Genomic DNA, 25,312 nt, shown 5'->3' on the forward strand with positions numbered 1-25,312 from the left:
ACGATCGCACGAGGTTGGACATTTTTCGACGCGCAAGACAATGCACGCTATCGACCAACAGTACTGGATACCGCATTTAGAAAGTAAAGTATCAAGATTGGTTGCAAACCGCATAAAATGTATAGTTCATAATAAACAGCTGGGTAAAAAAGAAGGATATTTGCATTGTATAACCAAAGGAGACACACCGCTACATACTTTACATTTGGATCATCTAGGACCCTTGGACAGCACCTCCAAGCAGTACAAATTCATTTTGGCAATGGTAGATGGTTTTTCGAAATTTGTATGGTTGTTTCCAACGAAGTCCACAGGTCAGGAAGAAGTAATTAAAAGACTCAACGAATGGACAGACATTTTTGGATTTCCCGAGAGGATCATAAGTGACAGAGGGGTGGCCTTCACATCAAACGCTTTTAAAGAATTCCTTCGATCAAACGATGTAGAGCATGTACTGTCAACCACAGGAGTAGCAAGGGGCAATGGCCAAATCGAACGAGTTAACCGTTGTATCCTGTCTATTATCGCAAAAATATCAGCAGATGAACCCACGAAATGGTATAAAGCGGTTTCTCAAGTACAGAAGGCTATTAACACAACGATGCATTCTTCAACGAAAATGTCACCTTTTGAAGTCCTGTTTGGAACGAGAATGCGTAACCATATAGATGACCGTTTGCTGGATATATTACAGGAGGAACAAGTAGATCAGTTCAACGACGAGCGTCAAAAGCTAAGACAAGAGGCTAAGATTAATATAGAGAAGGCGCAGGCGACTTACAAGAGGAACTATGATAAGAACAGGAAAGGCGAAGCTATCTACCAAGTTGGCGATTTGGTAGCTATAAAGAGAACGCAGTTTGTAGCGGGCCGTAAATTGGCAAGTCAGTTTTTGGGACCCTATGAAGTGATCAAAGCTAAGCGCAACGGCCGGTACGATGTAAAGAAAGCGACCAATGGTGAAGGGCCAAGGATGACAACTACGAGCGTGGACTATATGAGACTTTGGCGATATGTGGCTGAGAACGACGAGTTGCTGTCTTCTGAGTCAGAAGACGATTATCAGGAGGGCCGAGTGTAAAGACGAGATGGGCACACTGATCCGAGATTGCCCCTATTTTCGAGTCGTGTAGCAGCTGAGAGGCAGAGGCATCGAAGAGAGGGAGTCGAAGGGAAGTCGTCGTCGAGAACGGGCAAGAGATAAACGGGTTACGAGAGCGTTCGGCAGTTATGAAATCAATTATTATTCTAAAAGAAATATGTACTACACCTCAATTTAAACATTTCAGTTAATATTATTATGTACAATAAACTACTATAAATATAATGTTAACCTCACATAAATATAACGGTAAAGCAAGAGATAAAGTTAAAGTTAAATGACTTGTTGAAGTAAAAATATAAGGGAATAATCCTATAAAATTATTAAATAAAATTAATGAAAATAATGAAATAAAAATAAATGTTGATCCATTATGTCCTGCTAATAATGTTTTAAATTCTTTATGAAGAGTTAAAAGAATAGTATTTCAAAAAATATTATATCGAGAAGGCATTAATCAATAAATTGAAGGAATTATTAAAAGTCCTAAAAATATTCTTAATTAGTTTAATGATAAACCAAAAATTTCTGAAGGAAACAAAAAAATTGAAAAATTGAATTGTTATCATTTTCAATTTATTGAATTTAAATTAATATTTTTTAACTCATTAGATTTAGGTGATGAAGGTAAATAAGAGTAATAATTAATAGAACAAAATAAAATAAATGTAATAGAAAAAATAATAAATAAAAATAATCATCTAATAGGGGCTATTTGTGGAATTAAAAAATATTAAAAATGTTAATAATTTTAGTTTGACATACTAATGTTATAGCTTTAACTAATTTTTTACCATTAGAAGTAGTCGCTAATTTACTATTGAATGGTTTAAGAGACCAATACTTGCTTTCAGTCATCTAATGAAGAATTTACATTATTAGAAATTCAATTAATAAAATAATTTACAGGAACACTTTCAATTACAATAGGTATAAAACTATGATTTGCTCCACAAATTTCTGAACATTGACCGTAAAAAAGTCCTGGTCGGTTACTAAAAAAATTTGTTTGATTAAGTCGTCCTGGTTCCATCAACCTTTACTCCTAAAGCAGGGATAGTTCATGAATGAATTACATCTGCGGCAGTTACTAAAATTCGAATTTGAGAATTTATTGGTAAAACTACTCGGTTATCAACGTCTAAAAGACGAAATCCATCAGTTGCTAATTCATTAGTTGGAATTATATATGAATCAAATTCAATATTATTAAAGTCTGAATATTCATAACTTCAATATCATTGGTGACCAATACTTTTTAAAATAACAGAAGGTTCATTAATTTCATCTAAAAGGTATAAAAGTCGTAATGAAGGAAGAGCAATAAATAATAAAATAATAGCTGGAAGAATAGTTCAAATTATTTCAATTAATTGTCCATGTAATAAAAATCGATTAATATATGAATTAAAAAATAATATAAATATTAAATATCCTACTAAAACAGTAATTATTACTAAAATTAATAATGCGTGATCGTGAAAAAAATTAATTGTTCTATTAAAGGAGATGCTCTATCTTGTAAACATAAATTAGCTCATGTAGACATTTGTTTTTAATAAAAGTAAAATACTATACATAGCATAAATCCATTGCACTAATCTGCCATATTAGAAATTAATTAGTTAATAAAGGTAATTCAGAATAACTATGTTCAGCAGGGGGAGTATTTTGGTATCATTCAATAGAAGAATTTACATGAATTGGATAAATTACTTGTCGCTGAGGTACTTTCTCAAATAATAAAGAAGAAAAATAAGATTCCTAATAATGAAATTGAAGAACCAATTGTAGATACAATATTTCATGTAGTATAAGCATCTGGGTAATCAGAATATCGTCGAGGTATTCCTGCTAAACCTAAAAAATGTTGAGGGAAAAATGTTAAATTGACTTTTTAATCAACTACATAATAAGTATCATGTAAAATAATATCTACCGAAGAATTAGCTAAGACTACTCCAGTTAATCCTCCTACAGTAAATAAAAATACAAATCCTAAAGCTCAAAGAATTGCAGGAGAATAAGATAATTGGGTTCCATGTAATGTGGCTAATCAACTAAAAATTTTAATTCCAGTTGGTACAGCAATAATTATAGTTGCAGATGTAAAGTAAGCTCGGGTATCTACATCTATTCCTACAGTAAATATATGATGAGCTCATACAATAAATCCTAATAATCCAATTGCTAATATAGCATAAATTATTCCTAAAGATCCAAATGTTTCCTTTTTACCTGATTCTTGACTAATAATATGAGAAATTATTCCAAATCCGGGTAAAATTAAAATATAAACTTCTGGATGACCAAAAAATCAAAATAAGTGTTGGTATAAAATAGGATCTCCTCCTCCAGCAGGGTCAAAAAAAGAAGTATTTAAATTTCGATCTGTTAATAATATCGTAATAGCTCCTGCTAAAACCGGTAAAGATAATAATAATAATAAAGCTGTAATTACAACTGATCAAACAAATAAAGGTATTCGATCAAGAGTAATTCCTGTAGATCGTATATTAATTACTGTAGTAATAAAATTTACAGCCCCTAAAATTGAAGAAATTCCGGCTAAATGTAAAGAGAAAATAGCCAGATCAACTGAAGCTCCCCCATGAGCAATTCCTGCTGATAAAGGTGGGTAAACTGTTCAACCTGTTCCAGCTCCATTTTCAACTATACTTCTTACTAATAAAAGAGATAAAGCAGGAGGAAGAAGTCAAAAACTTATATTATTTATTCGAGGGAAAGCTATATCAGGTGCTCCTAATATAAGAGGTACTAATCAATTTCCAAATCCTCCAATTATAATAGGTATTACTATGAAAAAAATCATAATAAAAGCGTGAGCTGTAACAATTACATTATAAATTTGATCATCACCAATTAATGCTCCAGGGTGTCCAAGTTCGGCTCGAATTAAAATTCTTAGAGATGTTCCTACTATTCCGGCTCATGCTCCAAAAATAAAATATAATGTTCCAATATCCTTATGATTTGTTGAAAATAACCATTGTCGCGATTAAGTGGCTGAAGTTTAGGCGATAGATTGTAAATCTATTTATAAGAATATTTCTTCTTAATCAATTGGTCTTATAGTCAATAATGACATCAAACTGCAATTTTGAAGGAGTAAATATTTACTAAGGCTTAAAGGAATTCCTATATTTACAGCTTTGAAGGCTATTAGTTTATTTAACTTAAAGCCTTATAACATTAAATAAAATAGTGAAATTAAAAATAAACCAAAAATAGAAAAAAAAGAAAGAATTAAAAATAGGTTTATTAAAAAATTATTAATTTGAAAGTTAATTATTCAATTATTTTCGTAATAATTTAGTATAAAAGCTGAGTAACAAATTCGTAAATAAAAAAATAAAGTAATTAATGTTATTATTATTATAATTATTAATTGAGCGTATTGATTACAAAAAGTTAGTTCTTGAATTACAATTCATTTAGGTAAAAATCCTAAAAAAGGAGGTAATCCTCCTAAAGATAAAAAATTTATAAATAAAGTAAATTTTAAAATTTTTCTATTAAAAAATCTTGAAAATAGCTGATTTAAATGAAATAATTTTAATAAATTAAATATAAAAGTTAATACAATTGAAAGAAAAAAATAAAAAGAAAAATAAGTTAATCAAATTGATTTATTTATTATTAATGCACTTAATATTCAACCTAAATGATTAATGGAAGAAAAAGCTATTAATTTTCGTAAAGATGTTTGATTTAATCCTCCAATAGCTCCAACAATAACAGAAAGAATTACACTAACTAATAAAAGATTTTTAATATTTAAATAAGAAATTAATATTAAGGGTGCAATTTTTTGTCAAGTTATTAGTAATAAGGCATTTATTCATGTTAATCCGTCTATTATATTAGGAAATCAAAAATGAAAAGGAGCGGCCCCTCTTTTTATTAATAAGGCTGATATTATAATTATAGATGTAAAAGATTCATTAATTTCATTGTTTACATTATTTTTTAATATTAATAAAATAATAGAAAATAATAAAACTGTTGACGCTAACGCTTGGGTTAAAAAATATTTTAAAGAAGCTTCAGTAGATACTAAATTATTATTATCTCTTATTAGGGGGATAAAAGATAACAAATTAATTTCTAAACCTATTCAAGCTCCTAACCAAGAGTTAAAAGTTACTGTAATTAATGTTCCAATAATTATAATTGAGATAAATAAAATTTTTGAAGAATTATTAAAAATTAAAAAGAAAAGGATTATAACCTTTATAAATGGGGTATGAACCCAGTAGCTTAATTAGCTTATCTTTTTATACTTTGGTGTATGATGCACAAAAGTTTTTGAAACTTTTAGAAATAGTTTAATTCTATTAGGTATAAAACCTTTTAAAAAAAACAATAAAATCAATTAATGAATGTAGAATACTACATAATTTACCCTATCAAGGTAATCCTTTTTATCAGGCAATTTATTATCAAAGGATTCACGCTTTTTTTTTTTTTTATGTATTTACTATTTTTTTTTTTTAAATTTTAGTAAATTAAAATTTTAATTATTTTTAATTAAATAATACATTTTAGTATTTTTGTAAAATTAATATAAAAATATTATTATATAATTAATTTTTTCTTTATATATATATGTTGAGGGGGGAGGAGACGCACAACCCGAATAACGCAGGCAGAATAAAAGAATAGTAACACGTCCGTACAACTCAGAAGTTTATTAGAGACTAATTGCGCGTGCCAGTAATTCAGTCGGGCAAGCGCAGTATTCAAATACAAAAAAGAGATAGATAGATGTATGCGTTCAAATACATACGCAATTAGAATACATGTGTGCATTGCTCTGGAAAGTTCTTGAACGTTACTTTTTTAACACCCTTCCTCAATGCAACCATGTTTACAAAGTTAACTCAAATTTAACATATTCACAAAGTCATTATGCTTTTTCTTTGGCAAATTCTTAGTTAAAATATCCGCTATCATTAAATCAGTCGAAACATACTTCAACTCAACAAAACCTTCAGATACAAGCTATAAGGAGATCATCAACATAAACAAGAATTAATGTTAAGTCTTCTTCACCATGGTTTTGGTATAGACACGGCTCACTACTACATGGTTTAAAACCCAAATCTCGTAATACAGCGTCCAGCTTAGAGTTCCATGCCCTTCCTGATTGTTTCAAACCGTAGATTGCCTTCTTCAAATGTAATGCAGCCTTTGGACGATTTTTGTCTGTGTACCCCATGGGTTGCCTCATATACACCGTGTCCTCCAGATCGCTATTGAGGTATGCTGTGCATACGTCCATTTGATGTAAATAAAGATCCAACTCTGCTGCCACCGCCAAAACAAACCTTACGCTTTCTAATCGACATACAGGTGCATATGTATCGGTGTAGTTTACACCGAACTGCTGCGAGCATCCTTTCGCAACCAATCGCGCCTTAAAACGTTCAATGTCTCCCTGCGCATTCTTTTTCAGACTAAAAACCCATTTGCAGCCTATTGTTCGTTGTTTGTTTGTTAGGTTTATCAGCTCCCAAGTTTGATTTTTTACCAGAGCTCCAAACTCTTTGTCCATTGCCTCTTGCCACTGCGATGCATATGGTCCACTTATGGCATCCTCGTAGGTCGATGGAATTGGTACCTCACCAGCCACAATCGAAGCAAGTATATTATATTGTTTTCTCGGCCGTCCAGGTTTTCCCGTTCTGATTACTCGTGGTCTGCCAGGTCCTACCCGCATTTCGCTCTAATCTTGTGCAAGCTTTTCTTCAGGTGCACTATGAAACGATTCCTCGTCAGCATCAGATTCAGCAGACTGTCCCTCTGATGCGTCGCTCTCGCTTTCATTTATTTCTGGATTTGCATCTGCTATCTCATTTTGCCTATAGCGTCCAGGCAAATCAAACATAACCGTCGTACAATTAGTTTGCTCTAAGGGATCTCTTTCATCAAAGAGAACATCTCTTCGTTCAACCACTTTGCGAGTTTCTCCATCATATAATCGGTATCCTTTTGCTTCTCTTGAATATCCCACCATGCGATATTCCTTTCCTTTTGGTCGGAATTTACTTTCCTGGTGACCCTTGGATAGCGCAACTGCAACAGAACCAAAAACTTTAAGATGATTAATACATGGCTTCTTGCCAGTCCACGCTTCCATTGGCGTTTGGTTTGTCAGTGCGCTTGTAGGCGAACGGTTCCTCAGATATACAGCTGTAAATATAGCCTCTGCCCACAATGCCTCACATAATCCAGACTGTGCCAACACCTAGACATTTCCACCAGAGTGCGGTTAGCTCGTTCCGCAACGCCGTTCTGTTGTGGAGTGTACGCTATGGTCAACTGGCGTAATATCCCGTTTTTCTTCAGGTAGTCATCGAATGCATTGTTCACATATTCTCGTCCATTGTCACTGCGGATACACATTAGCTTCTTCCCTGTCTGCCTCTCCACTAGACTCTTGAACTCCAGAAACTTGCCAAAAACCTCATCTTTGCCCTTGAGGAAATACACAAAAGTTCGCCTAGATTTGTCATCAATAAATGTTAGGAAATAACGTGAACCACCTAGTGATTTTGTTCCAAAAGGTCCGCAGACATCACTATGAACCAATTGTAAAAGTTCACTGGACCGACTTTCTGTCATCTTGGGAAATGGCTGAACATGTATTTTACTCACCATGCATGTCTTACATGGAGTATTGGGCGCGAAGTTGGTCACACTTAGCCCACGTACCAAGCCCTTACTTGCGATTTGCGTCAGACTTTTATAATTAAGATGACCAAAGCGTTTGTGCCACAATGATACATCTTCTCCGACAGCAGCAAAAAGATTTTCCGATTCAGCTTCAAAAACAAACAAGTTGCCTATCTTTTTTGCTTCTAAAATACATTCACCATTTTGTATGATCTTGGCCATATGTTTTTCGAAATGTACAACACTGTTATATTCAATAACACGCGCCACTGACATAAAGTTTCCTGCCAGCCCTGGTACATAAAGCACGTTGTTCATTGTTAATTTACATATTCCAGTCCGAATAGTGACTTTTCCCTTGCCTTCTGCACGTAAATACCCCGCATCTGCCAGACTGATCTTCTCATCATGTACAGAGAAATCTGAAAACATACTCTTATCGCAACACATATGACTCGTCGCACCAGAATCCAAGCACCACTTCTCTCTTTTCATATTCTCTGCTTCCAAAGCATTTATCAAGCTACATTGCTTGTTCTCCATTTTCTCAGTGTATTTGTACTCTTTCTCTTTTTTATCGACTCTCTCTTTGCCGCACTGTGCTTTGACATGCCCTTGCCTGCCGCATTTGTAACAAGTAATTTGCGAACGATTTCTCTGTGTGCGTGCATTTTGATTTCTGTTTCCGTTCTGCATAGCAACAAATTCCTCTTGCCCATTCTCTTTCGTTACAGTTAGACGTTTTCGTTCTGCTTCCTCCTTTAATTTTATGCAGAGAATTTCAAAACTGGGCAAATCGTCGCGCGCCTCGATGGCGACAACGAAATTCTCATACACTGGTGGTAAACTCGATAACAAAATGATAGTTCGTAACTCCTCATTTATTTGTACACCGGTGCCTGCAAGCTGATCTAACACATCAGAGAAACCATTTATATAACTGGGCATATCTTGACCGTCTGTCATGCGTAAGCTTAGCAACTTATTGTACAGCGATACCTTCCGCACCGGTCCCTTTGGCTGATGGACATCTCGTAGTCTTGTCCACGCCTCAAATGCCGTTGAACAATTTTTTATGTATGCCAATTGCGATGGTTTTACGCTCAACGTAATACTTGCTAGGGCCTTCCGATCCAATCCTCCGAGATCGACACCTTCCACCGTGGGCAAATTTCCAGCCGTTACATCCCACAGGTCTGAATGCACCAACACGCTGCGCATTTGTATATTCCAAGAATCATAATTCTTTTCGTGCAACTTCTCGATGTGGTACAGATTACTAATAATGTCTTTTGAGTCTCTTCTCCCGAATAAAGTTCGTAACTTATTCGTAGCTTTAATGCTCTCTGATATAAATCGTTAAATATATCACTTCATTACTTTACTATTCAAAACCGTGCCCTGGGCCCATAACCTGTTGAGGGGGGAGGAGACGCACAACCCGAATAACGCAGGCAGAATAAAAGAATAGTAACACGTCCGTACAACTCAGAAGTTTATTAGAGACTAATTGCGCGTGCCAGTAATTCAGTCGGGCAAGCGCAGTATTCAAATACAACAAAGAGATAGATAGATGTATGCGTTCAAATACATACGCAATTAGAATACATGTGTGCATTGCTCTGGAAAGTTCTTGAACGTTACTTTTTTAACAATATATATGTTAAGTAAAATTACAACTATATATAAATATATAATATTTTATTAAATATTTATATATTTATATAAATGTAATAAATATTAGATAAATCTTTATATATAGAATTAATTTATTTATATGTATAAATTTTTGAATTGCGAAATTTTTTATTCTTTAATGTTAGCTATATAATAATATATTAAACATTTATATATATATATATATATCTATTTGTATTTTTATAATAATTTAATATTAAAGTATGACTATTTTTATTTAATTTGATTTTTATTTTAATTTTAAAAAGATTTTTGTATTATTAGGGGATAATAATCAGATTTAGTGATTCGTCGGGACCCCAGATTGATGCCCTCGGAGCGAGATTACAAAGGTAGAGATGGGGCCAAAGACACAGCGATGCACACCCGATGTAGCTATGTATTCATAGCTTTCATGTCGGGTGAAGCCAAGGTGTCTGTCAAAACAACGAAGATAGTGGGTCTAGAAGACATCATTCAGTTTTTAAGGCTATAGAAGTTATGTCGCAGGACACAGGACTCAAGATAGCGGGTCTTGGACACATAATGCAGTTTTCATGTCGGTAGAAGCCAAGGTGTCTGTCACATCATTCAGTTTTTATGGCTATAAAAGTTATGTCGCCGACACAGGACCAAAGATAGTGGATCTAGGACAGATAACGCAGCTTTCATGTCTGCAAAAGCCAAGTTGTCTGTCAAAAGACCGAAGATAGTGGGTCAAGAAGACATCATTCAGTTTTTATGACTATAGAAGTTATATCGCAGGACACAGGACCCAAGATAGTGGATCTAGGACAGATAACGCAGCTTTCATGTCGGTAGAAGCCAAGGTGTCTGTCAAAAGACCGATGATGGTGGGTCTAGAAGACATCATTCAGTTTTTATGGCTATAAAAGTTATGTCGCCGACACAGGACCAAAGATAGTGGATCTAGGACAGATAACGCAGCTTTCATGTCTGTAGAAACCAATGGCTAAAGAAGCAGTATTATCGGACATAAGACCCAAGATAGTGAGTCTAGGACTTATAATTCAGCTTTCCTGTCTGTAGAAGCCAAAAAGTCTGTCTGTTGGTGTTTAGAGTATATAAAATAAGCTAAAATTAAGACAATTATAATATAGAACAAAAGGAAATGTATGTCAATTAAGTATGTAACCCGATTATAGATATCGATGGCTCATCAGTCATAAGTAGAGCTGATATGGTCAGCAGTAAACAATTAAGACCTAGTTAATTAAGCTGCTATGGTTAGCTATTATCAATAAAGACGTATTTTGCTGACCTAACACTGTGTCGAACTATGCACTGGTGAGCTCGCTATTTTGTACTATAAAAGAAATGCATTATTCTTAGTAAGATCAGATACCAAATGAAGCTACATCGGGTGTGCATCGCTGTGTCTTTGGCCCCATCTCTACCTTTGTAATCTCACTCCGAGGGCATCAATCTGGGGTCCCGACGAGAAACATCGCAATTGATTAACTTGGCAATCATTGCGTAGCCACCTTGGCGAATAAAACAATTTATTGGAAAACTAGGAGTTGGTTTTCCGCAACGGGGTAGCACAGCATACCCATTGAATAAGAGATGATGAACTAGGCGATCACTTTGTCAAAAACATTTAACAACGATTTGAGTCAACGAGGAGATCAACTCATAAACTCTGTTGCATTCCCTGGCGTCAGCAATATCTGACCTAGTTAACTCGGTCAGTAACCCAGGTAGTACGCACGAGTACATAGTTTGCATTGGTCAGCAATTTTTGAAACAAAGAAAAGAAACTCAGAAATTGGTCACTGTCGTGGCATTTATCAGTGTAAAAAAATAGGTATATTGAAAATAAAAATAAACTATTGTTAAAACACTAATCAAAAGGCGACTTCGATTTATTTCTTATTCTTATTTGTGCTACACTTGACCAATTTCAGGAACGAGTCGGAGCGTTCCCTGTCTTTGACAAAATAAATAAACTCCCATCGGGTCAAGTACTAGTACAGATAAGCAATTACATAAAAAAAAGGAAAAAACAACATGGAGGAGTTTTATAAACAGCAGACAGAACGAGGAGAGGCAATCCAGGCCTTCATTCGGAATACCAAAAAAGATTCTTTTGCCAGAAAAACGAAGCCATCTTATTTCGAGGAGAAACTTAAGCTCCTGGAATACATGTGGGAGAACTTTGAGAAAAGTCATCAGGAGTTGATGGACAAATTAAATAACGTGCCAACTGAAGATGACTACTTTGTAACGGACTATTTCAGCAAAATGAAGGCGGTTGTATCTAATATAGTGGAAGATTGGAAGGACCATTTGGCAAAAATAAAACTAGAGAGACAAGCTCGCCAACGAGAGGAAGAGCAAGCCGTGATTAAACCACTGCTTCGCAAGCAAAGTGCTCTGCTGGATTCATTGTCCAAGACATTAAGCCAAATTGTGCCTGAAGAAAAAATGACTTACAAATCGGTATCGACAAATTATGGATGCAAATTGAAGAAATCCATTATGAGATTCATCGGCTAGCTGAAAATCCGACCGAAGCCGGATACAATATAGCTACGTTTGTGGCCGCAGAAAATACAATGCTAAAATTCTGTGTGGCACCAGCAGAAAATGTAGTGATAAAATCACCACCTGTATTGTATGCAACTACCCAAAATTCCCATTCCAAAATTTGATGGGGATTATCTGAAATGGCAACAATTTCATGACATCTATAAAAAGGTGGTTCATGAGTCAAATGTATCCACGATAGAGAAAATGTGGTACTTAAAATCAAACCTTTCTGGAGAAGCAAGAGAGGTTGATACGGCACCTGGAATTAGCAGAAGCCAATTACAACACTGCTTGGTCAGTGTTGCAGGAACGTTTTAATAACAAACGAGTTCTAGTAACAGCCATACTGGCAAAGCTGTTTGATCACCCAAATGTGGGAAATGACGCAGCTTCGATAAAGAATTTGCATGATAACATTTTTGAATCATTGCAAGCCTTAACCCTTTCGACCCCAACTTTTTTCCTGTGGAATGAAAATTTTTTTTTACTCTCAATCTTTTTATATCAATTTTAGAAGAATTTAGGACAAAATTTTAAGTCGCCACGCCCACCGGTTTGGGGGCTACGGAAAGTTGCTTGTGAGCAACATTGGGCCATGGTGGTATACAAAACAAAGAAATTTTTTTTTCAACAACTTTAAATGATTTTTATTGATTTCAAATAATTAGGTATGAAAAGTCAAAAAACAGTTTTTGTTGTTATTACAACAAAGGTTGACTTTACATTTACGGCATTTGGACATTGGTGTCTCAGTCTTGCACAATTTGCAACGTCCTCTTTTACCAAATACAACCCAATGTTCCATATTATCATTTCGCTGGGAGATTGAAGGATTTGGCTGGAACTTGAACTTTTTGACGGTTGAGAAGACACGCTGCTTGATGGGGAGCTCAGGATTGCTTCAGAGCTAGTCCAATCAACATTCGACCACTCTTTTTTTCGAACGAGGTATTGGTAGTAAGCAATTTCTAACTGAAATTTTATAAGAGGAAAATGCTTTTGCCTCGGATTTGGCAATTTTAGATGCTTTCTGTACAATAGCCACGCGTTTGTAACAGAAGTACCAAGGCACCAATTAAAATCTTATATATACATATGTCCTTGAACGGTGGTTGACCTTGTAAAGCTCCATAGCATATCGGCCAAATCTACTCCTCCCATACCCTTATTGTACGAAGCAACAATCGCAGGTCTAGGAACATCAATATAAGCTTTATCTTTTGGATTCCAACGTTTGCATATTCCATCGGGTTCATGGCTTTCACAAGAAGACAAAACTTGAACTGGCTTATTGTCAAACCACTTCACACATACAAGATTCTTGTTGATTTCGCATTTTACATCAAAAGTTCCCCTTCCACGCTTTTTTAACTCAGCATCTGATAGTAGTTGACAATTGCTAATGCGGTTTTTACGTACAGCTCCTGTTGCAAATGTACCCATTTCCTTCAATGAGATCAGAAGGCTAACTGACGTAAACCAATTATCAAAGTAGAGCTTGAAATTTTGGTTCTTGGGGAGACCTTTTGCCAGGTATAAGACAACATCCGAAGATATGCCCAAGCCATAAGCTGGACAGGTGCCTTCACCAACGTACAACGTGCCATTTTGAGTTGCGGTAATTTTAGAACACCCAAGTACAACAAAATACCAATATAGCGTTTGATATCATCACCAGTGCATTTCAGCTCTAAGCCGTGTTCTTGCATTGCAAACAAATCTGTTTGATTTGCTATCAAATCAATAACTTTCCTATCAAAAAATGTGCAGAAATATGCTTCTGGCGTCTTCAAATCGGCGTCTTTCTCAGCACTGCCTTCCCAACTTATATCTGGAGGCACAAATGGCTTGTTTCTCCACTTTAGTGTCTTGGGGTCAACTATTTTAAAGCAGTTATCCACAACAAAACAAGATTTCGCCTCACATTCTTCCGTAATCAAATTTTCTAGAAGGTCAACCTCTAAAGTTTCCCCTCTTTCCACGATTCCTTCCAAATTCTTCTCCAGCACTGCAGAAATGTCATCCATATCATTATCACTTTCTTCGTCAGTTGAGGCATCCCAATCGAAGTTGATAATTCTCGCAACATCTTCATCCGACAAACCTTTCTCTTTCGGTCTCATAACTAAATAACTAAATAAATATAACCACAATGGCCCAAGGTTGCCCACAAGCAACATTGAACTTTGAAAATTGCTCATCTGATTGTTTATTTATGATTATCAAATTTAACTTCAGCTCCGTTAAGTTAAGTCTATATCTAATAATATTGCAAACGAATTTTGTCTGTAATATATGTTTTAGATGTGTATAACAGTTCCTTTACAAACTTTTCTAAATTTCATATGAAATTTTTATTCGATGCACCTGCAGCTTATTGAAAATAACTTTGCCAACTGATCTTCAAACGTATTTTTTTTCACATATTTTGGGTACATACTTGAAAGCACCGTTATCATTGCGAAAGAGCAGACAAAAACAAAAAGAAGAGCAAATGGTACGCTCTTAAACAGCTGATGTTGCTCACAGGCAACGCTGGGAAAGGGTTAAAAAATGTAGGCGTCAATATGGAATCGTCAGATGCTGTCATAATGTTTCATATGACAAGAAAATTGGATAAATTCAACCACGCACTATATGAGCAATCTCTTTCCAACACAAGGGATCTGCAGGAAGTAAAGGACTTCCTATACTTCTTGGAACAGCGCTTCCTAACATTAGAGGCGATTGGGAAACCAAGAAACGAAAATCGCAGCATTGAAAAACCAAATCCAAGGAAGACATGCGCAACAGCATCTGGGACAAACAATACCTTGTGTGCTTTCTGCGAAAGAGCAAAGCACAAACTCTTTCAATGTTAAAAGTTCAAAGTCAAATCCGCAGCAGAGCGGCTTAATTGGGTGCAGAGACACAAATTGTGTGTCAATTGCTTCAAGCCGGACCATATGGCAAAAAATTGCTCCTGGAGGGGAATTGGCAGAAAATACACTCTGTTGGCAACGGCCAAGGTATTGGTAAAAGGGATCAATGAAAGGAAAGGAGAATTTCGAGCACTCTTGGATAGCGGCTCACAAGTAAATCTCGTCTCAGAGAGACTGGTAAAGAAGTTATCGTTAAAAATTAGCGAGACTCATGTTCATATAAATGGAGGGGGTGGTCAACCACAGATAAGCAAGGCGCGAGTAAGCTTGGTTGTAAGGTCAAGATACAACAAGTTCGCAATGCTAGTTGAGGCATTTGTATTGCCACACATAATAGGTGACCAACCCACAGAACAAATAACACAGAAAGTCACATTACCAGACAACATTCAATTAGCGGACCCAAAATATGATAAACCAGGAAAAAATGATATGCTGTTGGGAGCTGATGATCACTTTGCTATACTGCTACCAGAAAGGAGACGGGGCAATCGAAACCGTCCAACATTACAAAACTCAGAGTTTGGATGGATTATTGCTGGCAGAATTAATATGTCAACGTCAGCCTCCTTCACACCTATGGTAGACATGACGAATCCAGAGGAATCACTAGAACGATTCTGGCAGCTAGACACACTAGAGCCAATAAAAAGGTACAGGAGTCCGGAGGAAGAGTATTGTGAAAAATTCTTCCTTGATAATCTACACACGGCGGCGGACAATCGACTAATTGTAAAGCTTCCATTTGCTGAAGAGGCGTCATCTCTTGGAGAAGATTGATGTCGTTAGAGAGGCGAATGAACCCAGACATAAAAAAAGAGTATGTAAAATTTATGTCAGAATATGAACAGCTTGCACATATGAAGCAGGTAATGGGAGAACAAATTCCCAAGAACCATTACTTTACCGCATCATTGTGTACTAAAACCAGAAAGTACCACCACCAAGCTAAGGGTTGTATTTGATGCATCATGCAAAACGACATCAGGAAAATCACTGAACGACATTTTATATCCTGGACCAGTTGTACAGAGTCAACTCTTCTCAATTCTTCTGCGGTTCAGGACACACAAATATGTGTTCACGGCAGATATTGAAAAAATGTATCGTCAAGTTTGGATAAACCCTGCCGATCAATTCAATCAGATGATTGTGTGGAGAGAGGATTCAAGTCGTTTAAAAACGGTAACTTATGAAACCACGTCAGCCCCATCTGGAGCATCAGCATTAAAAAAATGACTTTTATGTTGATGATTGTCTCACAGGAGCAGACAGTTTACCAGAAGCCCTGCAAATAAGACAAGAGCTTCTAGAAATCTTGAGACCTAAGGGTTCAACTTACGAAAATGGTGTTCAAATAGCAGTCAACTTCTAAAGGAAATTCCAAAGGAAGATACGATTGCTGACATCAATCTCGGTGACACACTGGAACAAACAAGTGTCAAAACATTGGGAATCATATGGGCACCCAAAGAAAAGACATACAAAAGGAATAACCAGACGAGTGGTGCTATCTGAAGTCGGTCAAATCTTCGATCCTCTAGGACTGTTCGCACCGGTAGTGGTAAGAGCAAAAATGTTTCTTCAACATGTTGCTACCGAACGAATTGAGATGGATGGTGACCTACCGCCATATTTGGAGAAGCAATGGGAAGCCTAGCGAGAGGATGTACAAGCACTAAACCACAAGAAAATTCCAAGGCATATTTTTAATGGCAAGGTCCCCACTACAAAGGAACTCCATACATTTGTTGATGCATCAGAAAAGGCGTTTGGTGCGGGAGTCTATGTCCGATCAACCTATAAAAATGGCCAAATTTCGGTCAGATAGTTGTGCGCCAAGTCGAGAGTGGCTCCTCTGGAAAAACAGACACTGCCCCTGAAACTATGTGCAGCTGTACTTGGAGCTGAACTCACGGATAGAGTTCCACAAGATCTCCAATTAGGATCAGAAAGTGCGGAATCATTTCTCTGGTCAGACTCCACAGCAGTACTCCCGTGGATTAATTCACGGGCATCACATTTCCACACGTTCGTGGCTAATCGATTGACAAAAATACACGCAGTATCACATCCAAGGCAATGGCGTCATGTGTCATCATCGCTCAACGCAGCTGATGTTCTGTCTCGAGGCATATCAGCAGGTCAGCTTAGCACACATACATTATGGTTGTATGGACCACTATTTTTGCATGGACCACCACGTGGCTGGCCAGCACCATTTAAGCCTACAGAGCACCCGATGGACACTGCTGAGAAGAAAACCAAGATATTCAGCATGGTGACCGCCACGGTAAACAACAAGAGTGAATGGATATATACGGTAAATCACAGAAATTCGTTTTACCGGCTACAGCGAATAGTGGCGTATGTGCTACGGTTTTGTCACAAGCAGAACAGGAAACCAACGGCTCAGTTAGAGTTGGACCAAGCACGGAGAGTGATCATTAAGCAAATTCAAGAAACAGAATTTGCACATGAATTACGGCACTTAAAGAAACGACCTGATCAGCTGCTAGATCGCAAAAAAACGGTGGCAACATTGCCACTAATACTGGATGAACATTCAATCATACGAGTAGCAACTCGGCTACAACAAGCACCAGTATCAACGGAAATAAGGAAGGACCATTCTGGATCCACCATAAGGTTCGAGGAAAACGTCCTGACAAAGCGTACTTTGCAGTATTTGTATGCTTTGCAACCAAGGCAGTACACTTGGAGTTGGTCGGAGACCTGTCCACCTCCTCATTTGTGGTGATGCCAAACATTATACTGCGATAATGCAACAAACTTTGTTGGAGCAAACAACCAACTTAAGGAGCTGACCGATACAATACACTCAGAAACGGCAGCAGGTAGTATCAAGGAATTTTGCAATCAAAAAGGAGTGCAATTTAAGTTCATACCACCACGGTCTCCACGTTTCGGAGGATTATGGGAAACTGCGGTAAAGTCTGCTAAGCATTTACTGTTAAAAAACGTATCGACAGCAAACTTTACGTTTGAACAACTGTCTACCTAATTGTCAATGTTGAAGCAGTGCTGAACTCTCGTCCGTTAACGCCAATCCCAACGACTTGTCAGCTCTAACCCCAGGCCATCTATTGATCGGAGAACCATTAGTAGCCCAACCAGATGCAGAGCCAGTAACACAGCGATCGATTCCAGAACAGTGGGAATTAGTGCAACGGCTTAAGCATACATTCTGGACACAATGGTCTCAAGAGTACCTACAAGAATTGCAGGGTACATCCAAGTAGAAAAAACCATATAACAATTGTAGAAAATGTTCAGGTCGTGACGTGGGACAGCTCCAAAAAGGTTCGCGAGTCGAACATATACCCCGAGCCCTCTAACCAAACAATTAAACGCCGGTTTTGTGTTGTATTGCGCTATATTCAGTTGCACAATTTGTGGGCATATCGATCGGTTAGATCGGTTGGCTGAAATCTTTATTTCAATGTTAATTCAAATTTCTCACATGTTTCTATTTTATCTTACATTTGTGTTTTTCTCTCCTTTTCACGTCTTTCCTGCTTGCCTAATTTTCTGTGACTGGCGCGCCGTCATAGCGGGCCGCCGCTCTGTCATAAGTGCAAGCAAAGACAAAGTAAATTCTAACTGTTCTTCTTCGAATGAGAGAGAATAAAAACCAGGGGCGCGTTGGGTAAGCCTTTCTACTGGCGCGGGGCGGCAATTAAGCCTGCACCGCAACATTCCCCACCCCGTAATTCACCAGCGTCTTTGCGCGGTGGATTACTCTCCAAATTCAGTACGGCCAGCTTCACTGTTGGTCGCGTAACAAGTCCATCTACTGTGCGAACGACTGCGCTTCGCACCTGCCCATCTTTCCCACGATGAACTTCGATCACTCTTCCCTTTGGCCACGTATTACGTTTAGCGGAATCGTCTACAATTATCACCACGTCACCTACTGCTACCGGCTTGAGCTGTGGTTGGAACCATTTCGTGCGCCTTGTGATTGTAGGTAGATATTCTCTTAGCCACCTCTTCCAGAAACGGTCGGCAATTTGGCTGGCAACACGATACCCTTTTGCGAGTTGCGGACCAGACTGTTCCAGTGAACCGTTCTCACGTAGGCCACTAGAACTGCCTTTTAGAAAATGGTTCGGCGTTAATGCTTCCGATTCGGCGCTTTCTAAAGGCACATACGTCAGAGGCCTTGAATTCAAAATTTGCTCTACGTCAGCAAACGCTCCTCTTAACACCTCTTCCTTCAGGCCGGCCTTTGGCAGTATTTCTGAAAGTATAGATTTAGTAGAACGTACCAGTCGCTCCCAAACGCCGCCCATGTGCGGTGAACTGGGAGGGTTAAACTTGAACTCCAACGTTGGATACTGCTGCTCCACAGCTGAAGTTGATATCCGTTCTATGTGCTCCTTCAATACGCGGCTAGCTCCTCTAAAATTTGTACCATTGTCCGATAGTATGGTACGCGGCACCCTCTTCTGGCTACAAACGCCTTCAATACGCAAAGAAATGAGTCGGTTGACAGTGATGTAGCAATTTCTAGGTGTACCGCTCGGGTCGTAAGGCATGTGAATAACACGCCCCATCTCTTCTCGTGCCTGCGGCCCACTGCGACTTCAAATGGGCCGAAGCAGTCCACTCCAGTAAAAGTGAATGGTTGTGTGTGCGGCGATAACCTCTCCTTTGGTAAATCGCCCATCTTTGGTGGCACTGGTCGGGCCACTCGTATACGGCACGCTACACAGGCGTTCGCGACTTTTCTCACTAAAGCGCGTAAGCCGGTTATCCAGTACCGCTGTCGTACCTCGTTAACGACAATTTCATTGTGCAAATGGTAATTCTTCCTGTGATAGTACTCCACAATCAGAAACGTTACTCTATGCTTTTGCGGTAGTATAATGGGTCGCTTAGTGTCCATATCTACGCCTTCAATTCTGTCTATTCGTCCTTTGATACGTAGCACTCCTAACTCGTCCAGGTAAGGAGTGCACTTAAATAGCTTACTTTTCCTATTTGTTATGCCATGTCCTTGGTTTAGGCATCTGATCTCTTCTGGAAACTCCTCTTCTTGGCATGCACGAATAAAAACTGCATCGGTTTCCACATCGCGGTTTATAGCCAAAATGTTCATCAGTTTTTCTCCGCAAGGCCTCTTACATATGCCTTGCAAAAAGTTTAGAACTCGCTTTTGTACCGCCCGTAGCTTTTCCAACGTTCCGAATCGTTCCGGATCCGGTGTGATGCAAGCCAAACTAGAGTTCCCTTTGACTTTCTCCTCGTGGTGCAAAATACTTTCACTCGTCTTGCTCGGGCTCTGCTCCATGCTAGGCCATTGTGTCTCTTGTTCATACAAGAATCTCGGGCCAACAAACCACCTTGAATTCCCGGTCATGTCTGGCATCTTTGTCCATTTCGTGCCATCGTCTGCAACGTTATGCTGGGTGGGCACCCATCGCCAAGATAGCACGTCAGAGTCTTCCAGAATTTCTCCAACTCGCAATGCCACAAATTGATTGTATTTGCGGGCATCTGATCTAATCCAGCATAAAACGTCCTTAGAATCCGTCCAGAAAATACGCTGACATACTGTTACTGAGAGTTCAGGTTCAATGAATTTCGTCAGCCGTAAACCTAAAACAGCAGCCATCAGTTCCATCCGTGGTATTGAGACTGGCTTCAAGGGGGCCACTCGTGTTTTAGACGCTACCAGGGAACAGTGGACTATTCCATCCACTTCTGCTCGCAGGTACACAAGCGCTGCATAAGCGTTGATACTGGCGTCCACAAACGTGTGAAGTTGTACTCGTCTTGCACAACAAACCTTCGGCATGCACCTTGAAATCCTCACTTCGTTGATTTTGGGTAACAGCTTCACCCAAGTTTTCCAGTCTGCTTGGTCCTCTTCCTGAAGAGACTCATCCCAATCCGTTCCTGCTCGCCAGATATTCTGCAAAATAATTTTAGCACGAACAGTGAAAAAGCCAAGCAATCCAAGTGGGTCAAAAATTGACATAACCACACTTAAAACAGTTCTTTTGGTCGGATAGTCTTTCGATGCTCTTTCAAGCAAATCCGGCTTGACTACATACGTAAGTTGATCTGTCACGGGCAGCCACCACATGCCTAAAACCTTATCTTGCGTTTTTTCAAGGAATCCCACCTCCCTAGGCACGTCTCCTTCTTTGTTCTTGAGCGCTCTCACTACGCTCGCAGAATTCGAGGTCCAGCGCCTCATGTTGAATCCACCCTCCAAGTGAATTCTCTGCACCTCCATGGCCAACTCCGTCATCTCGTCTTCGGTGTTTGTCGACTCGAGCCAGTCGTCGACAAACGTGTTTCTACAAATGGCCGCAACAGCTCTTGGAGATTCTTTCCTGAACCGCTCTGCGTTGCGATTCTTTATGTAATTAGCTAAGGCCGGCGAGCAGGAAGCCCCGAATGTCATAACCTGCATCACGTACGTTTCTGCCGCCTTAGCCGAATTTCCATTGCGCCATAGAAACTTCTGAGCCGTCTGGTCCTCTGGGCGCACTCTTACTTGGTGAAACATCTCACTTATGTCACCAGCCACTGCTACTGGTCGCTCCCGAAAACGTATTAGCACGCCAACTAGAGATGCCAGTATATCCGGGCCCTTTAGCAAGACATCGTTTAATGACGTGCCGTTGACTTTCGCAGCTGCATCCCAGACCAGCCTCGTCTTGTTCTTGTTTGGGTTAGTGACTGTAAATATAGGAAGAAACCATGAACTTTTACCCTTATTTAGCTCACTTTCTGTTAATCTCCGGATGTATCCCTTTTCTTCATAGCTTTGCATAATGTCCAACATAAAGCTTCTAAGATCGATGTCCTTTGCCATTTTCGCTTCTAAACACTGAAGACGCCTCATGGCCATCGAGTATGAATCCGGTAGATCTACTCTGTCGAACCTCCATAACAGTCCAGTTTGCCAACGCTTGTCAATCGGGCAATAACTTGTGGTCGCCTCCATAATCTGCAACGCGCGCTCGTCGTCTTTCGATCTTAATGGCTTACTTGGCACACGTGTTCCCGAGGACTCCATAGCAAAGTATTCTTTCATTGACGCATCCAAAGCGCGCATGCTGCTCGCTTCATTGCACTCACATATGTGCAATATGTGTGGGGACGCTGGAGCGGCGTCGCTGTGCCGGCCATACACAGACCAGCCCAATCTACAGCGCGCCGCGACCACGTCGTCTCCTTCGGACTCCCGTATCTCCAAAGGCACACAAACTTTCAAATTATCCAGACCAATAATTAAGCTTGCTTTTACGTTACAGTAACTTAAATTTGGTAAATACTGTAGATGCTTTCTCGATGTTACCAGTTCGTCGGTAACTGTTTGCGTAGGCAAGTCTAACTTACGTACCGTGCGCAAACTCTTGAGTTCAAATTGCGTCGCACCTTGACACATCGACGACACTCCGACACTCACATACTTGGACGCGCTTTCCGTTTGAGTGACTTGACTGGTCCACTTTAAGCACAGTTCTTCGGCCGGGCCATCTAGTCCTAACTCGTCTGCCAGAGTTTCTTCAATCAAAGAGCAAGCGGCTCCCTCGTCCAGTAAGGCATATGTCGCTAAATTTCGCTTCCTTCCGTATAACGTGATTGGCATATATCTGAATAAAGCCTTGCTTGTTATATCTCCATGGAATAAGATTGGTGGATGAACTGGTTTATCATCCTCATTCGTCTGCCACTGCGATTTGCTTTCCTTGTAGTCCGCTGTCTCGTGGATCAACGAGTGGTGTATCTGCCTGCACCCATCGACACCACAACTTCTTTTACTTTTGCAATTCCGTATCACGTGCTGATCAAAACAACAATAGCAGAGCCTCTTTTGCCGCACGAACTCCTTTCTCTGCTTTATGCTCATTTCTCGAAAGAGGCGACAGTCTGCTACGTTATGACTCCCTGCACATTTGGGACACAACCGGATGCGTACTTCTTGTGTTTTCGATTCCTGACTAGATCCACTTTGCAATTCGTTGTGCAGAAAAATTCGCTCTTTGGTTCTCTTTGCTCCATCCTTAGCTGGAACTGTATACGGCGTAACCATTGAGGCACACATTGCAATGCCAAACAACCAATTGTCAAAGATAGACAAGTTAGCCACACATCCAATTAGAGTCATTCGGTGTCTTCCCCAATCGAGTTTCAATTCTCCCGGCAACTTCTCGACGAGCTCGCCTAGTAAAGCTGGATCGTGCAGATACTCTTTAAGCCCAATTGCGACCAGTGTCGCGCAATAGTTCTGCACTGCCAAGGCTAGCTGAATAACCGAATCCAAATTATTTGAGCGTGCCGCTGGTTCTTCTCTTAGTTTCCTTTGAAGGCTCGAGTGAATAATCTCCGGTCTTCCATAAAGCATCCGTAACGTACCGATTGCATACGGCACCGTCTCTGGACACATTAGCTTTCCTCGAACGGCATCCCAAGCCGCTCCTTTTAAGCACTTTTGGAGCCGAATAAGATTCTCTTCGTTACTAATTCCACATCTTTCAGTAGATTGTTCGTAGTGGCTTATAAACGACAACCACTCTTCTGGCTTACCGGAAAACACGGGTAAGTCTTTGTTCAGTACTTGGCGGGCCGCTATCTGTTCCGATGACAATAGAGTTTTCTTGTGTCCTAAATCCGTAGAGTGCACTCCAGGGCTTAACGTCAAGTGTCCGGTAGCCGGCAGTTGGCTTCCAGGTCCATGCTGCATTCCACCCGCGTTACTCATTTGTCCTTGGGTCCACAATCCGTTATGAAGATTAGCTGTATTGGCCAGAAAAGGTAGACTCACTCCTTGAATAGTCGATTGCGCCAACGCAGGTACGGACCACGGAGCTAGATCAATTTTACTGGGCCGTTTAATTGCCGTACCGTTTCCTGCGTGACTCTCGAACATTCCATTAAGAATCGTTTGTTGCACTGACAAACCGTCGCCTCTGGATGGCGTTGACATCGTTGGTGTATCAGTTTCTTTGTCGCTTGAGACCGCTCCATTCTCAGTCGCCTCAGCGCCGTCTTCCTGACTCTCAGCGCTAGGTTGAACTGGTACTCTATCACTGTTGCTCATTTCATATGTTGCGTAACAATGAGGTTATGTTTGCCTGTTTGCACGTGGTTCACTATCTCCCTCTCTCTTCCTCTCTCAGCGAGCCGGCATGTAATCTTCTGCCGCGGTCGCTCTCACGAAGGAAGCTTCTGAAAGATTCCACGTTCACTATCTCCCTCTCTCTTCCTCTCTCAGCGAGCCGGCATGTAATCGTCTGCCGCGGTCGCTCTCACGAAGGAAGCTTCTGGAAGATTCCACGTTTACTATCTCCCTCTCTCTTCCTCTCTCAGCGAGCCGGCATGTAATCGTCTGCCGCGGTCGCTCTCACGAAGGAAGCTTCTGGAAGATTCCACTCCAATCCACGTGGTTCAGAGATATTCAGACTCTGCTAATATCTCTGGAGCCAAAGAAATAAATATTTCAGGATGTAGAAAATGTTCAGGTCGTGACGTGGGACAGCTCCAAAAAGGTTCGCGAGTCGAACATATACCCCGAGCCCTCTAACCAAACAATTAAACGCCGGTTTTGTGTTGTATTGCGCTATATTCAGTTGCACAATTTGTGGGCATATCGATCGGTTAGATCGGTTGGCTGAAATCTTTATTTCAATGTTAATTCAAATTTCTCACATGTTTCTATTTTATCTTACATTTGTGTTTTTCTCTCCTTTTCACGTCTTTCCTGCTTGCCTAATTTTCTGTGACTGGCGCGCCGTCATAGCGGGCCGCCGCTCTGTCATAAGTGCAAGCAAAGACAAAGTAAATTCTAACTGTTCTTCTTCGAATGAGAGAGAATAAAAACCAGGGGCGCGTTGGGTAAGCCTTTCTACTGGCGCGGGGCGGCAATTAAGCCTGCACCGCAACAACAATGTCAAAGAAGGCATGATGGTAATTCTAAAGGAGGATAATGTGCCAATTTTGCAATGGCCAATTGGACGAATTGTGAAATTATATCCAGGCCTGGATGGATACGTCCGCGTGGTAGACGTTAAAACAGCCAGAGGCACCTACAAGCGGGCTATCCATAAATTGGCTCCCTTGCTTAGAGAAACGGCGACAAAACGTAAAATCGAGGCAGATGACACAGAATCGAATTTCCGAGTAGACCCTGGTATCAAGGACACCGCAGAACCAGAGACAAAAAGACGTTTGCCGATCGGTCTGCCACCGTTGGCGATGACGATCTGCCTAATGCTGTTGTTACTTCCTATAGCATTTGCTCAAAGAACTAATATAACTCGATTCAAGCCCAAACCAGGCACAGGAAGGATGGCAACGTCTGACTGGACTATTGTGG

At 39.6% G+C, this 25,312-nt stretch overlaps 1 protein-coding gene and 1 pseudogene across 1 annotated transcript; both read right to left on the bottom strand.

The window, feature by feature from the left end:
• Positions 1 to 3,652: 3,652 nt before the first annotated feature.
• On the bottom strand, positions 3,653 to 6,845 carry LOC137579636 (NADH-ubiquinone oxidoreductase chain 2-like; annotated as a pseudogene).
• A 191-nt stretch (positions 6,846 to 7,036) lies between these two features.
• LOC137579637 (uncharacterized) lies at positions 7,037 to 24,037 on the bottom strand. The gene is made up of 5 exons (XM_068293410.1): positions 19,623 to 24,037; positions 18,692 to 19,560; positions 8,718 to 9,147; positions 7,352 to 7,628; positions 7,037 to 7,201 (listed from the first exon to the last, which is right to left on the bottom strand). The coding sequence occupies exons 1-5, from the start codon at positions 24,035 to 24,037 to the stop codon at positions 7,037 to 7,039; spliced, it is 6,156 nt and encodes a 2,051-aa protein (XP_068149511.1).
• Between the last annotated feature and the right edge of the window lie 1,275 nt (positions 24,038 to 25,312).

Source organism: Drosophila tropicalis, unplaced genomic scaffold (assembly GCF_018151085.1).
Source record: "Drosophila tropicalis isolate 14030-0801.00 unplaced genomic scaffold, ASM1815108v1 contig_745, whole genome shotgun sequence".
Taxonomy (NCBI): domain Eukaryota; kingdom Metazoa; phylum Arthropoda; class Insecta; order Diptera; family Drosophilidae; genus Drosophila; species Drosophila tropicalis.

Excerpts from the sequence above, each read along its gene's own strand:
- LOC137579637 (XM_068293410.1), bottom strand. The coding sequence starts at position 24,037 with ATGAGCAACAGTGATAGAGTACCAGTTCAACCTAGCGCTGAGAGTCAG. Across the intron at positions 19,561-19,622 it reads GGCGATTTACCAAAGGAGAG|TCGCAGTGGGCCGCAGGCAC; the intron begins GTTATCGCCGCA and ends GCCCATTTGAAG. Across the intron at positions 7,629-8,717 it reads ATAAATGGTTTCTCTGATGT|GCGAACTTTTGTGTATTTCC; the intron begins GTTAGATCAGCT and ends TGACAAATCTAG.